The 16056-nt window shown below is 37.6% G+C and overlaps 1 protein-coding gene across 1 annotated transcript in view; it reads right to left on the bottom strand.

Annotated features, from left to right (window-relative positions):
* Positions 1-16056, bottom strand: part of LOC149528044 (NAD(P)-binding Rossmann-fold superfamily protein) — a 66034-nt gene that overhangs the window by 42266 nt on the left and 7712 nt on the right. Inside the window, exon 8 of the mRNA XM_089811713.1 lies at positions 5589-5720. Within this exon, the coding sequence (XP_089667839.1) occupies positions 5589-5720 (132 nt within the window). The remainder of the gene's footprint in view (positions 1-5588; positions 5721-16056) is intronic.

Below are 16056 nucleotides of genomic sequence, written 5' to 3'. Positions count from 1 at the left end.
ATATTTTGGTCATGGAGATTTATTTTCGGAGTCCATGCTTTGCATTTATAGCCTGATAGGCTTCCTTTTGTGTGGATCATTACTTGGGGATTTAGTGTTAGATTTTCAATTTTTTATAGTTGTTGGAGAAGTGAATCAAAACACTATTGTTTGGTGTGATCAATATTTTAAGATTTTGTTGTTTGGGCAGTGAAATGCTAACTTGAAGATAAAGGTGCCTTGTGACTTTCAGGCATAGTAACGAGAATCGCATGAATCGCCGATTTGGAAATTCGATTCGGGCTTCCCAAATTTTTTTGAATTGTTGAACCAAATTGGCAATTTCATCGCCATTAATCCCATGAATCGTCAATTCAGCCATTCATCCAAAACAACATCAAAATCGCCTGCATGAATTGCAAAAAGTTGGCCTGCGTGGCTCGATAATAAGTCAAGTCAATTTTTTTTTAAAACACATCTTACATGCAGGGGCTATGGCTCAACAATCCTCTAGGACCCACCTTAGACGCCTTTGTAGAAGGCAAACAGGATACTCTGAGGTTGAGGTCGAGGTCGAGCTTGAGGATAATGATGAGGCTTGAGCTAGAGCCTTATTTTTTCATTTTGTTTATAGATACTAATAGACATATGTTTCATGGATCTTCATCTTACATACATTTATGATTTGATGTCTTATGGATCTTCATCTTACATACATTCTATGATTTGACTCGTTATGATTCTATGATTTCTATTTACTTCAGCTACATTTTATATTTTACATGTAACGTATGTGATGGATTTATCATTTTTGTTCCTTGTTTATGTATGTTAGCTTCTATTTGATTATGTTATAGTGTGTTTAAGTTATATTCAATAAATGGTGCATGAAATAAGTTTTAAATTGTTAAAATCTCTAAATTTCTAGGGCTTTTTTAATTTGCCAATTCACGATTATGAAGGAAAATATAGAGAGGAAGCTAATAAATCACAAATTACGATAGCTATGGATATTTTGATTAAAGAAATGGGAAATGCTAAATATTAACAAGTTACCAAACAAATTTGAAGCTCTCAAACGCGAACAATAGTGCGCTAAAAGGACATCAACAAACCACATAGTCTTGCTCTCGAGAAATTAGAAAAGCCACAAACAACTTCAAATAATCCAAAATCTACAAAATGGGTGCCTATCTGTTACCTACACACATAGTAACAGGAAAAAGTGTTGGGATTGTATAGAGGATTGCCTTAGTCAAACCCCCACTTCGGTGTTCCCACCTTCACAGCAACTAGATAGATAGATATGATAAACCGAAATGGAGACAAGTAATAGAAATAACTCTCTGCATAATGGGAGAGTTCTTGATGGAGGAAAGTCCTTGTTGCATAGAGATCAAATAGGTCGTAAAAACAAAACCTCTCTTGAGAAAGGAAAGCCCTTACTACAGAATAAAATGACAATCCAAGATACAATGGTATATAATAGATCCACTAAAGTAGACAAATACAAATAACTATACAATTGAACAATAGACAAGTGTAGATGTCCTCCAAGTTGAGAATTAAATTCGACCAAGCTTCGTAGTAAGAGATTAAGAGAGAAAGAAAATTGACGACTTGAGAGACAAACAGACAGACAAAAGAGCAAAACTTGGCCCAACCAAGCGGAAGTAGCTATTTTGTAGGTATCCAAGAGAAGGACTACACATCGAAAGTGGTACTCCGCTTTCAAATTTTGTGGATGCTAGTGCGTTGCGCAGAGGTCGACTCGCCGCACTCACACCCAATCATGTGAGACTCAAACTCGAATGGTAGATCATGAACACTGCACTATGCAAGGCCATGATGTCAAAATTTAACCATTTGAAAATGATTCGTCGCTATTAATGAAGAGGTTTAATGTGTGTCATAAATGCAGAGGTCCAATTTTCGGACACTACACTTGTGTATAGGGATATTGACATGACATGATTAGATTTGTAGGTGCTTTGACTGGCATAGATTACCTTGGTCTCACGTAATGTTATTAACATATCAATTGTGTGTTTGTGTAGACCATGAGGATCTTCATTTAGGAGGGGGATATCATGATGTCGTGTGTGGCTTGGTACCACAATCTAGTAAGGGTTGTAAGTAGTGATGTGGATTCACCATTGGATGGTGGATGGTCTTCTTTAGTGGTTTTGTGGGAGCTTGTTTTTATAAAAGAAACCACATTTTTATAAAACAAACCACAAGGGTAGTTGTTCAAGCTAGCTAGGCTAGCATTTATAGAAGTTGAAAGCATGGCATGGGATGTATAGTTACATGCTTGTTGACATGGAGTGCTTATTGATGCTAGGTTTCGAAGGCTTTTGTGGATGTACTATAATGCTGCATTGCTAATTTATACGTGGATGATGGATGCTTTTGGAGGCTAGGTTTTTCCCTCATGAGGGTTTTCTCATGGTATATTGTGTGTCACAATTTTGATGGTATATTATTGTCTATTCTCTTGGATATAGTTTCTAAGAACATATTTGATTAATTTATTATATGGGTTAAGTAGAAATTGTCATTATATGGTTACAAGTTACCTTACAAGCAGTATCATCGACATTAGGTGTTGCAAATAGTTAAGAGCACATGCCACCCCTCTGATAAAATAAATTAAATTGGGCATCTGACTCTAAAAATGTGAAGATTGAGTAGTAGCTGAAAATCCCAACTCCAAACACTATAGAACCCTTCCTTGTACTCACTTTGTTTAACAAGGCACAAGTTGGAATGTACATTAAGTAGTTCCTTTTCTTGTTCTCAATGGATTGCATTTCATTGAGTGAATGAAGAAATATGCACTCCCCCTCCATGCAAGGAAAAAGAACTAGCAACCTATTGAGGCCAAGTGAGAAAGTTATAGTCATAAAATTATTAAAAATTCAAATTTGAAATCAATAAATTTTATTATTTTAAAAATTTAAAAACAATTTAAAATTAGAAAGTCCAATAAAAAGTTGGAAACTATATTGCAACAAAATTTTGACAAAGACTTTAGGGGTAAAGTGATGTACAGCAACTGAGGTAGCTCCAAGCATGAACATCCTTACTATATTTGTCAGTGGCCATCGAAGGCTAAAAACTCAAAACTAAATCCTTCATTTTAAAACAAGTATGCATTCAGTAAATATTTTCCTATACCCTTGGGCATTCACTAACTTCTCTATCTTTTTATGGTAGCCCCTTTTATGGCAATGCAAGAATCTCGTCAATGTAAATATCAGGCATCAATGCAAAAGCAAGACATAGTAAAGTGGTCATTTTCTTCCACTACTCAACACATTGTTTACAATTCAGAAGAAAGTTTCTTGAGGTTGTTCTTTTTCATTTTATGCCATCATATAACTCTCTCAAATATGGCTTAACAATAAAAACAAATCATACTCATAATGTGTTCAATGAAACTATGAATATCCCACACAACCCTCACATAGCCCCACTGAGTGCCATCTACGACCATCTTCTTTACATGTATTGCCCTGTCACTTGTGGATTGCCTCTATAGGGATCAATCATGGCTGATGGCCATGTTGGAAAGTGACCCGCACATCTTCAAAATTTATCTCAAGATGATTGTGTGGGATGTGAATCAAGTGTCAACACTGTACTTAAAAATTAAACATTAATAATTCCAAGGAAAGCAAACACAAATTTTAAAAAAAATAGATTAGCAATTAAGATGTAAAATTCAAAATTTATTGTGATTCAATGACATTCAATATCTCCAATTGTGAGAATGGTCTAAAATAGCCTACAATGTGTTGTAGTTTGTAGTGAACAGCTGGATCTCTTCAACCTTATAGCATAAACTTGTTTGATACAATCTATTTTCCAACTCAAATTTTGCAGCATGGGGTTATGTGAATGGACAACACAAGATGTCCAAAATATATTTGAAAATCACATTTCAAACAACAGAACAAGCACTTTACATACTTTAGATTGTTTATTATGACTTGGGCTATTTTGAGGACTCTCACCTTGAATGCACTATAGAAGGATGTTGACCATAAACTGTGCATCTTTCACTTGCCCCTCACTATCATGACCCCAACCAGATCGACATGTTGGGGGGTGAACTAGTATAACATCAAACCTTTTCTTTTCCAACTTAATAACAAAATCACATAACTTATTCCCAGAGCATAATCATTTCACATAAACATTCACAAGAAATCTATCATGTAATACAGGTACAACACTATATATGTGTGTGTGCGCGCGCGCACAAACCCTTACGAGAAGAAAGCGATGAAAAAACTAATGCTTTTATATAAATACTTCTTACACAAAGTTTATAAGAACCAACCTCTAGAGGTACCAGCCCTACATTCTCCTTGTGAGCACCAACTCACTAGAGGGACCAACACCTCAGTCATGTTTCCACCTTAGTAATGTTGCTAATTCATGTGATGATAGAATAGCCTTTTTCTCCACAAGTTTTTCTATGAATCTCTTTTAACTAATTCCACAAATCTGTTATAATCTCTTGTTCAAATCTGTTATAAGATGACCATACATCTGTCATACAGTGATTGCAAACTCATATTATAAATCTGCTAAAATTCTTTAGATCACTCTTATGGAAGATTGTGTCATAGCATTGAGGTAGCTGGTGAATTCCATGTGACACCATAAAGCAAAGAGTATTTGCCCGGCTTCATTGGATACTGGTTTCAGTTTGATAATTCAAAGAATGCTTGTGGGCAAGCATTTTCAAGGAGGGGAGACTGTAATATTCTCATCTGCTAATCATTTCCATTCAGCATAAAGTAGCATAAGTTCGGCAAGGGGTGGCAGACCTTGCCTCATTGTTAGCAACAGTTAATTATAGTTTGTATGTTCAGATAGTAACGAAACTATATATTATCAGGATGGTTTCCTTGAATAAAGATGATTGATGAACTCAGACAATCACTATAGCATTATTGCTTCATGTAACCAGCACTGGTAAGGTACAATTTACTAATGATCATCTCCTGCAATCACCATTAATGGTATTTGATCCATATCAAGCAATAACTACACTGACTTCATGTTCAGCTAAGCCCACCCATCATCATGTAACCATATTTCAAGTTTGCATCTTGTAACAATGTTTGGCATATGCATTCATATGCCATGATTCATATTTGCATCATATAGCAATACCTCATATTTCATATCTGCATTATACAGCTGTACTTCATATTTGCGACCATCCATTATCATGCAGCATTACCTCTCGATTGAACTATACCACATTTGCATTCACCAGCATCATATATACATCCGTATTATTCATTTCATATTTGCATTCCATGCTGGAATAATATGCATACATAAGATAATATAACACCACTCTTTATTCTATTATAGAACATACTCTTTCTTATGGCCATGTACAATTATGATGAGAATCACCTGCTATGATATCTTGTGCAACTTACAACTGCGGTTTATAATCATCAAAAAGACTTTGGCTCAAAACCAAGATAATTTATTACCAAATTTGACTACTAAACTATCACAACTTCCATGCTCAACAGGGTATACTGAAAAAATATGCAAGGTAAATAATGGAGACAAACCTCTGGAATTTCTTTAAGAACAACTTCTTCTCCTGCTGCTTTTGTTCTTAGCATTCGAGAGGGTGATGATGGGGATGCTCCAAGACAAGAGACTTGTATAAACCTCATAATACCTCCATGTTCTTTAGCTATCTGCATCATTTGCCAGTTAATTCGATAAAAATCATGAAGATATAAAAATTTTTAAAAAACCTAAGTATGAATGTTCAAAAAGAGAAAGCCTATCCGCATGAATACATATCTTCAAACCAGAAATCAGAGACACAAAAATGCTAATTCCATTTTGTGGTTAAAACAATTAAAAGAATCAACATACACAACTTTCATATGATTGTAACATTATACTATTAAAGCAGAGGACATAACTTTCCAACTAACTAGCATTGTTTAATACCTCTTGTTTACATTTCAAACTGCTGCTAATGATAATATGGTTTTGTTAAGATTAATTGAACTCTGGTGCCTCCAAATTTTAAAAAGATCTGCAGTCTTAATCAATATTCAAATAAAGACTGCTGAAAGAGTTTCCAGATTACCTTAGCTTAGTTCAAGGATATACAACTTTGTACATGTTCAAATTTTCTTTGAAAAACAAACTGAACCATAACTAAAAACCAGTTGAGGTATCATCCAAGTTCAAATTTATTTGCCAATTACATTCCTGTCTAAGATCTGAGCGTCTGATCCCAATTGTAATCAAATTACAATATAATGGTACTGAATTCATCATTCATATTGTTATGTATAGTTTCAGCAGTAGTTTATGTGGGAGTAGATTTACTGTAACATGAAAAAAGTAGGCTGTGCCAACATAAATGTTTTCAAATTTATTTACAAATTACATTCTTGTATAAAATATGAGCATCTGATCCAAATTGTAGTCAAATTACAATATAATGACATTGAATTCATTTATTTTGTTATGTATAGTTTTACCAGTAGTTTATGTGGGAGTAGGTTTATTGTATCGTGAATTAAAGTTGGCTGTGCCAACATAAATCTTTTTAAAACTGGTGCAAAGACTGTGAACTTCAAAGAAATGCATTAGTAGTATGTTAGCCCCTGTTTTGAATTAGTTTTTTGTATGACACTTGTTATTTGTCTAATTGAAATATGAGCGTTTTGTAGAAATATCTTCAAGACGGGTCATCATCTGATTCAAATCAAAGGCCTTTATCATGATTCTTCTGATGAGTTAGTTGAGATGATTGTCATCTTTTCAATCTGTCAAGCTCACCATGAACACCTGAATCTAATTGGCTACTGAAGCTTGATGAGGATAATTTGAATCTCAACTTGGCAATATTTCTTGAAGAGTACCATCACAAGTGATGCAACTAGCAAGTGCGAAGACAAATTTTTCATGCACCCAATGAGACATATGAAGGTCACGTGGATGCACATTCTCGATGCATATAGGAAGAAGTAAAGTAGGATAAAATGCAAAGAAAAATACATCCACAGATAGAAAATATATACAATATTGATGAATTTGATTTGGGAATCGAAAAAATTGCCTAGACATTACTAGATTCAAGGCATCTAGTTTAAGTCATTAAAGAGATGAAAAAGAAAAAGAAATATTTACCAAAATGTTCTTAATTTAACAATGGTATGTAGAAGGCCATGGAAAATCAATGAGATGTTTGAATCAATTTTGAAGACCAATGACCAATGTTGTGCATTAAGTGACCATTTTCGTCCCAATCTTTGAGTTGATATTTTTGACAAGTTACATTCGCAAAGCAATTATGAAGATGCCTTTGATTCAAGCATTTTATTCAAGTCACTAAAATACGAACACATTTGCAAAGAATTAAATAGTTCATTTGCTCATCGGTAATTTATAAAAGTTGGCCAAGTTGGAAAGGAAGTCGGTTATCATTTTTCGGTGTTTCAAAGAATTTGGCTAGGTTTATTAAAACACCAATGCATTCTCACAATCCAATTCATCGGCATGTTCTACAACTTGGGCAGCTTAATCAAAATACCAATACATTACATCTCAAAGGAGGAATTAATTGGTTACAATCTATACTCCACAGAGTTTCCGGGATGGTGATGTTTTTAGGGGATGGGAACGTGTTTCCGGTACAAGTACAGGTCAAAGCCAAAATTTAGGGGGCAGGACCTCAAAGGACGGCTATAAAATATAGGGGGTTTTTTAATTTTTTATATATGCAATATTAGACTTTAGAGATATATTTCAAATATGCATATCATAACATTGATAAACCATTCCCATATAATACATGGAAATTGAAAACTATAAAATCAAAATGAGAATATGATATAATGATATATCTGAAAATCGCGAACAATTAGCAAAAACGGGCACCTGCGTCCCCGTTTGGTACCGGGTACGAGTACGAGGGTAAAACCCCAGGAAATGCATACCTGTGAAGCACAGGTTACAATTCATTCATCGAAAACTTGCAGAACTTGTCTAAGTTATTTGAACACCGATGGGTGCTTCACAGAGTAGTTAGTTATTATAACTAACTCTGAAACTGCTTTACTACTTCATCTTCTTGGTTTGTTTGGTTAAGTTAATTTGTAAGCTCTGAGGAAAATGGAGTCATCAACAAAGCATCTAGGATATTTGGCAGCATCTCAATTTGATGCCATCAGATGATGTTAAAGCATTCTAGGGAAATTTCAACTGTTTGACAAGATGCCTTAGAGAAATGTGATCTCGCAAAATTGTGCAATTAAAGGGTCGACATAAAACAGTTATCCCAAAAGGCTTTGGAAACTTTCAAACAAATGCAATTGGTGAATGTTGAGCCAAATTCTACAACCCTTGCTAACATACTATATCCCGAGCAGCTCACATGGATGTCCGCAAAAACATTTTTAGAATGAAAAGTTAAAATGGATTGTATTAAATTATCGAGCTTCATGGCCATAGCAGTTGTATTATTGTAATTTCTTGGTGCCTATTGACTACATATGAACACTGGTCATGCAAAAACATTATCACCGTGTTTCATGGACAAAGAAATTGATCCAAACTTGAGAATAGAAGAATTCACTTATACCATCCACAAAAACTTTGTCGAATAATGGGAATGATTATTTCATCCAAAATTTCAATTTCTAACATATGCCTAGCAATATTTACAGCACCAATACTTTACCTGGATGAGTTTATAGAAAAATAAAAATAAACTAAAGTTCATGTTGTCACAAAAGTTTGCACCCTTGTCCAAAGTTTTTACCTAAGGAAAACCTTGTGAAACATGGAAAAAACCTCTAAGCTGTGGGACTTGAACTGTGAGGTTGAGTCTCTAGAGAAGGTTGACTTCCTTTATTATCAGGATGCACCTAAATACACTTGGAGAGGAAAAGGGAGAAGAAATGCATAAAAGAAAATCTACCTAATCCAACCTAAGGGGTGATGCACCAAAATAGAGTGTCCAAACCAATCTCCACCCATATATGCACACTTGAACTATGATGACATCAAAGATTTACAGATCCAAACATTGTTCTAATTTAACAAACACATGCAGATCAGAAAACCCAAATAAATGACATAAGCAAGAAGAGAATTCACTTATATATCATTCACAGGCCAAAAAGAGATAAAATCATGCAAGATTGCAAATATCCACAATACACTAGTGAGAGGCAATTAGGTCTTGCACAATACATTAGTGGCTGAAGGAGATAAGGCAGAATGCCATATAGTTCAAAGGCAAAGGGGATTTACAATAGCATGCCAAAGTAATGTCAGAGAAACAGGAGAGGGTCCGAACTTCACAAAATTTACAAAAACTACCTTTATAGCTCAGGCATAACTGAGATATTTTCTGTCTTAAACCAAACTCAACCACTACCATTTAAGATTGCAGAGAACAATCATACAGATCTAGAGAAAATCTGATCTTGGCACAAATTCAAATGCAAGAAAATCCAATATTTCACACAAAACAGAGCCCTGAGAAGACAAAAAAGATGCCATTAAGTCACTCTGACCAGGTAGATGGATAAAACCAGAGGTGGGGGAGTGTTTCCTTCGTTGTTTCTAACCCTGCCTTCATTCAAGAGTGGTTAGAATCGATCATGAAGATCGAATCGTGCAGAAAACCATCTCTCCCTCGTTTCTAGCTTTACAAATCAACGAGATCAATAGGTGAACCAAGTCCTGCAACCAAGATGAGCCACGTGGACCAACCATGTTATTTCTTTCCGCCACCCTGCAAAGTCTTCACAGGTTTGACCATCCTACCCATCATAACTGTGTCATCCTTCCAAATTTAATTGCGACGGTTTATAATACTGTTAATTCTAACTGTGATGTCAATTTAACTGCGTCTGTCTTCCTTACTGGGCCCACTGGGACACATGGCAAGACCTCGCTATGTCGCTATGACTAAAGGTCAAGCAACTTCCTATAGCGACAAAGCAAGAGACTTTGATCTTTCTCCATCTAACGATCCCGAAAAATCATCAATCTTGCCAGTGCACCAACCAATAGAAACAGGGTCTTTTGCCAACCTGTCTAACACTGACCCACTACACCTCAGCCCACAAAAGGAAAGGACCCACCTGCCATGTATCAATTGGTCGCTTTGTCGCTATAACTAAAGATCGAGCAACTCCCCAAAGCGACATAGTGACCACCCTTGATCTGTTTGCATTGGACGGTAGGAGGTAGAAACTGAGAACATGTGGCCCATGACGTCAACACATCAAAGGCTCAGCCAATGAAAATCCCACCATATGCCAGCTCAATTTGACTCATCACCCTGTCACCCTGCGACCCACACAACACGACATTGGCATGTCAACACAGTTGGAAGGACGGCCCACCAAAGAAACTCGGACCACATAGACACGTGGCGCGATGTTTCTTTATCGCGTGAAATAAAGGTCGAGCAACTCCACAAAGCAACAAAGCGACAACCGTGGATGATGAAAGATCTAACGGTGAGTAAGGTGCACCAAAGGAACTGGCCCACATCTTGCAGTCATTACCCTAGCCAATGAGAAACCAACAAAATGTTGATGTGCTCTGACAACTGCTCGACTATCCTAACATGAAAGGGGGGCCACCAAGATCAAAGTCAAATCGTCAATATGTCGCATGACATAACTCCCTCACATCTCTCCATGGCGACAAACCGACGATAGTAGATGATGGAAGATCTGACGATGGGGAAGTTGCGGACCCATGGAATTATAACTTAGGAAAAATAGGAAATACAATAAGGTTTTATTTTCGTATTTCCATTGGCATTAAAATATTTAAAAGTGGGAAATGACCATTAGGTGGGCTTAGACATTTAAATTCAATTTTTTGGCGGGAGGCAAATATGGTTAACATTTCTGGCGACTCAAAGGGGATGCAAGCCTGCTATGCATAAAGACCAATGGCCTAAAGCATCAATTGGGCTATAGAGTCATAGAAAATGTGGATCCTGTGCATTGTGAAACCCTAACCCTACCTCTGTAACAGCAAAACAAGAACTTTGCAACTGAAAACGGGAATGAAAACCCTCTACAACCTCAAAACTTAAAAACTTGGCTATCTCACAGAGAGAAAACATGTGCTCATGCACTACTTGGAAAACTGGAAAAGACAAAAAACAAAACTACTTTACTATGTACAAGATTTTACATATATTCAAGGTTAAAAAAAACCCATTGACTGGTTTGTTGAAGTAGCTCCCCTTCCTCACCAGTTGATTTCTTGTTCCATGCATAAGGGCAGCTGAAAATAACAGCAAGTGTGACAAACACGCTACTACATGAAATACCTTCCTCCCAATGTTGAAAACAATGAAGCTTTCCAGCACTGGGGCATTACCTTGTGGAGCAAAACATACTTGCTCCTCTTTGTGATCTTCGTCCTCATGCTAAGGTGTAAGCATGACCGGGGGCAACTTGCTGATTTGTTGCAAAGCTAGGTGCCTTATGGGGCATCCTCTTGATGGTGTAGGGCCAGAGGAATCATCCTTGACCACTTGATTGTGCTCTGCAATGGTGGTATCTAACTGGTTTGGAAATGGCTCCTCCTCCTGTAAAGAAAAAATCTCCACATCCTGCTTATGAACCACTTCCCTGGGAGCTACTAGTATAGTGTGGCTTTCCACCTGTTGTTGTAGTGGAACATGCTCTTCATATATAGGAGATGATGATTCAATATCTATGGAAGAGTAGATAGCATCAAACTCATCCAAAAGATCATCCTCATCACCAATCTCCTCCATTATAGTTGTATGACATGCATAGGTTGAGGGGCAACCTCATTCAAGTTAGCATGTTCCTCCTCAAGGACAAAGCTATCCTTGAGGCTCTCTTTTCCATCCTCCACATCATGGAGGACTCTCTCCTACAGCAAATGATCTTCCTCCTTTTCCAACAGCAAATCCTCATTTCTTTTCAAAGGCTCAAAAGCCATGATTTGTTCCTCAAGGGGAGGAACAACCTTGTTGTCTTCTTCTTCCTCAACAAAAGAGGGAAGCTCTTCAAATAAGAGGATTGGATCCTCTTCTTCTCAACAACTACCTTCTTGCTTTCCTCAGCAGGCTACAACTCTTCCCATGGAAGTTTTATGGGTTTAGATTCACTTTCCCAAAACTCCATATTTGGACCATCAGGAGTCTGTACAACTAGTCTATCTTGAAATAGGGAAATAGTGATAGGTCTAGAGGGTTCATTACTAACTCAACTTTCTTTTACAAGGGGTGGAGGGGCTACAACAAGAGGTTTTTGTAATGAAGGGGGCTTATTGAAGCTTGGAATGACGTACTTGGGAGAAGGGGGGAGATCTACTTCCTTGGCTTGAAAATGAGCTGACTAGAGCCTTATTTCCTCCTCCCTTACTGCAGCAACTTGCCTTGCAAAATTCTCCTCAAAATATCTCTATCTCTCCCTCTCTTCTTTTTGTTCTTGGGGAAGATAGGCCTAGTAGGCCATCTCCTCCTGTTGTCTCTCTATCTCCTGTTGCCTTGCAACCTCAACACTGCCCATTAATCTCCTCAAGATTTCTATCCCAGAACAATAACTGCTCATCTCGTTTATGAAGCTTGAACTCAAACTCCACTCTTTTGGAATTCCAACATCACATCCTTAAGCTCTTTATATGGGAATCTTGGGCTTGGTGGAGTAGGGGTAGGAAGAGAGTAATAGTTTTGAGCAGCTTGGCTATAAGCAGCTTGGGGTTGAGATTGAAATTGGCAATATGAGGGTCAAGGAATAAAATTTTCATGGTATGGGGGGCAGTAGTAGTTATTTCTATGAAATGGATTCATGATTGGAGAGTCATCAAAAACTACAATTTCATATAAAAACTTAAAGAAAATAACAAAGATCAAAGATGATCCTTACATACCGGCACTGTGTCTGTATGAAACCAGAAGATGTGCACTAGAGTCAATATGATGTTTGATTGAATACCTCCAAAGGCTGATTACACTAAGAAAAACACCCAATTTCTCAATGGATCAAGCTCAATTGGCTAACTAGCAGACTTATGTAGTTGAAAAGATTAGTCCCACCGGGCGTGCGAAAAACCATTGTCACAAAAGTTTGCAACTTTGTCCAAAGTTTTTACCTAAGGACAACCTTGTGAAACATGAAAACAACCTCCAAGCTGTACGACTTGAACTGTGAGGTTGAGTCTCTAAAGAAGGTCGGCTTCCTTTACTATCAGGATACACCTAACTACACTTGGAGAGGAAAAGGGAGAAGGAATGCATGAAAGCAAATCTACCTAATCTAACCTAAGGGGTGATGCACCAAAACAGAGAGTCCAAACCAATCTCCGCCAATACATGCATACTTGAACTGTGATGACATCAAAGATATACAGATCCAGACATTGTTTTAATCTAACAATCACATGCAGGTCAGAAAACCCAAATAAATGACACAAGAAAGAAGAGAATTCACTTATATATCATTCATAGGCCAAAAAGAGATACAGTCATGCAAGATTGCAGATATCCACAATACACTAATGAGAGGCAAATAGGTCTTGCACAATACATCAATGGCTAAAGGAGATAAGGTAGAATACCATATAGTTCAAAGGCAAAGGGGATTTGCAGTAGCATGCAGAGCAATGCCAGAGAAACAGAGAGGGTCCAACCTTAACAAAATTTACAAAAACTGCCTTTATAGCTTAGGCATAACTGAGATATTTTCTATCCTAAACCAAACTCAACCACTATCATTTAAGATTGCGGAGAACAATCATACAAATCTAGAGAAAATCTAATCTTGGCATAGATTCAGATGCAAGAAAAACCAATATTTCACACAAAATAGAGCCTTGAGAAAACAGAAATAGCGTCGTTAAGTTGCTCTGACTAGGTAGATGGATAAAATCAGAGATGGTAGAGTGTTTCCTTCGTTGTTTCTAACCCTACATTCATTTGAGAGTGGTTGGAATCGATCATGAAGATCGGATCGTGCAGAAAACCATCTCTCCTTCGTTTCTAGCTTTACAAATCAATGAGGTCAACAAGTCAATTGAGACTTGCAACCAAGATGAGCCACGTGGGCCAACCGTGTTATTTCTTTCCACCACCTTGCAAAGTCTTCACAAGTTTGACCATCTTACCCATCATAATTGCACCATCCTTCCAAATTTAACTATGACGGTTTATACTACTGCCAGTTCTAACCGCGATGTCAATTTAACTACGTCTTCTTTACTAGGCCCACTAGGACACGTGGCAAGACCTCGCTATGTCGCTATGACTAAAGGTCGAGCAACTTCCTATAGCGACAAAGCGAGAAATGTCGATCTTCCTCCATTTGACGATCCTGAAAAATCATCAATCCTGCTAGTGCACCAACCAATAGAAACAGGATCTTTTGCCAACCTATCACCACCAAGATCAAAGTCAAACCGTTGTTATGTTGCATGAAATAACTCCCTCACATTTCTACATGGCGACAAAGTGATGAAGGGCCACACCACCCTTCAAAGTGATAAATGGAATGACAACCATTTTTATTTTTATTTTCTATTTATGCCACCTATGCACCTCGAAAATAGAAATTCCTATTTTTTTTCTCTTTTCCTTTTTTTATTATTTTTCCTCTAATTTTCGTCACTTTCTCTCTCCTTCAATTTTTTTTTCCATGCAAGATGCTCTCACATCAGACTCCCCAGGTAGATAGAAAAGTGTGTCCCACACTTTGACACCAAAAGAAAGATCTACAACCATCTTCATCTTCACCAAAGGTTTCCACCTCAATAGGGACAAGAAAACCAACATGCAAATCTTCCACATCTGCATCCATATGTCAAACACCAAAATCTCAATCATCCAATCAGTATGCTCACTCCCAGGAACAAACTGAACATAATGCTTCATCGACAAACCCTCATTCACATCAGCAACTAGTGAATCCACACCAGTAGTAACAAACCCCGCATCAGCAGCAACATGTAGATCTCCATCAACACATTCCAAACTCACAACACCGGCAGTCTCATTGCTCACAACAAGATGCTCTACAACATACCAACAACAACAACTGGATCATCCACGACTGAGTGCTCTGCAATCTCCATGTCAAACTCAACCAACTGATCATGAAAAGGAATCTCCATCCCAAAATCAACAAGGTTAGGAATATCTTCAGCAACAACCTCTAGTTGCTTTGTAGGTTCTGCATCAGGTTCCACAAACTGATCAGCAAAACCAACCTCTTCCATCTTGACCTTACGATGCCATCTTCTCTCACAAACAAGTCTCGTAACTGGCCAAACAACTCTCTTCCAGGTCGGTAGACTCTAGCTCCACAAACATCTACGGAATGCCTTCCTCATCTTGTCCTTATCTCGATCAGCTGAACTAGTTTCAAATAGACCAACCTCCTTAGATCGATCAGCCAAACTAGCTTCAAACCGAGCAGACATCTTAGAAAAATTTCTCTCCACCACATCACGAAGATTTGCAATCATCTCAGGGTCCAATCTTCTTGGAGCCATCTCCTAAGATCTTCGTAAACCCTCTGCAACAAATCCTTCTCACGCTCCTTGTGACAACCTCAAATTGTTTGCAAGTTAGATTGCAACCTGCCACTTCGCATGAACAATCAGGAACCACATCACAAGTTTAGGACAACGGATCTGCAATCCACAAAATCTCTACGATAATGCCTCAACAAGATCAGTCTTCCATCTTCACATCCATCTGCAAGCCCTCTGCAATTGCAAGTTAGAACCACGATCTGCCACCTCGCAACCAAGACATCTAGGACTTCAGAAAGAACAATACACGACCAAATCAATATCAACTCAGATATACTTCTCCAACCTAAGTCCTAGCACAAACTACCTCAGCTTCGGCGATCTGTCTACACGCTCAAGAACTCCCGCTCTGATACCACTTGATGAAGAGCCACACCACCCTTACCAACTCATAACCAAGAATACAACAATATGGAGACCAAGAGAAGTAAAAATGCTTCACAAAGCACGCTTTTATTATACTTGAAA

Source organism: Cupressus sempervirens, chromosome 11, assembly GCF_028749045.1.
Source record: "Cupressus sempervirens isolate cs-2001-9-10 chromosome 11, ASM2874904v1, whole genome shotgun sequence".
NCBI classification, from domain to species: Eukaryota; Viridiplantae; Streptophyta; class Pinopsida; order Cupressales; family Cupressaceae; genus Cupressus; species Cupressus sempervirens.
The sequence above is the reverse complement of the archived record's forward strand: the minus strand, read 5'-3'. Positions and strand labels throughout refer to the sequence as shown.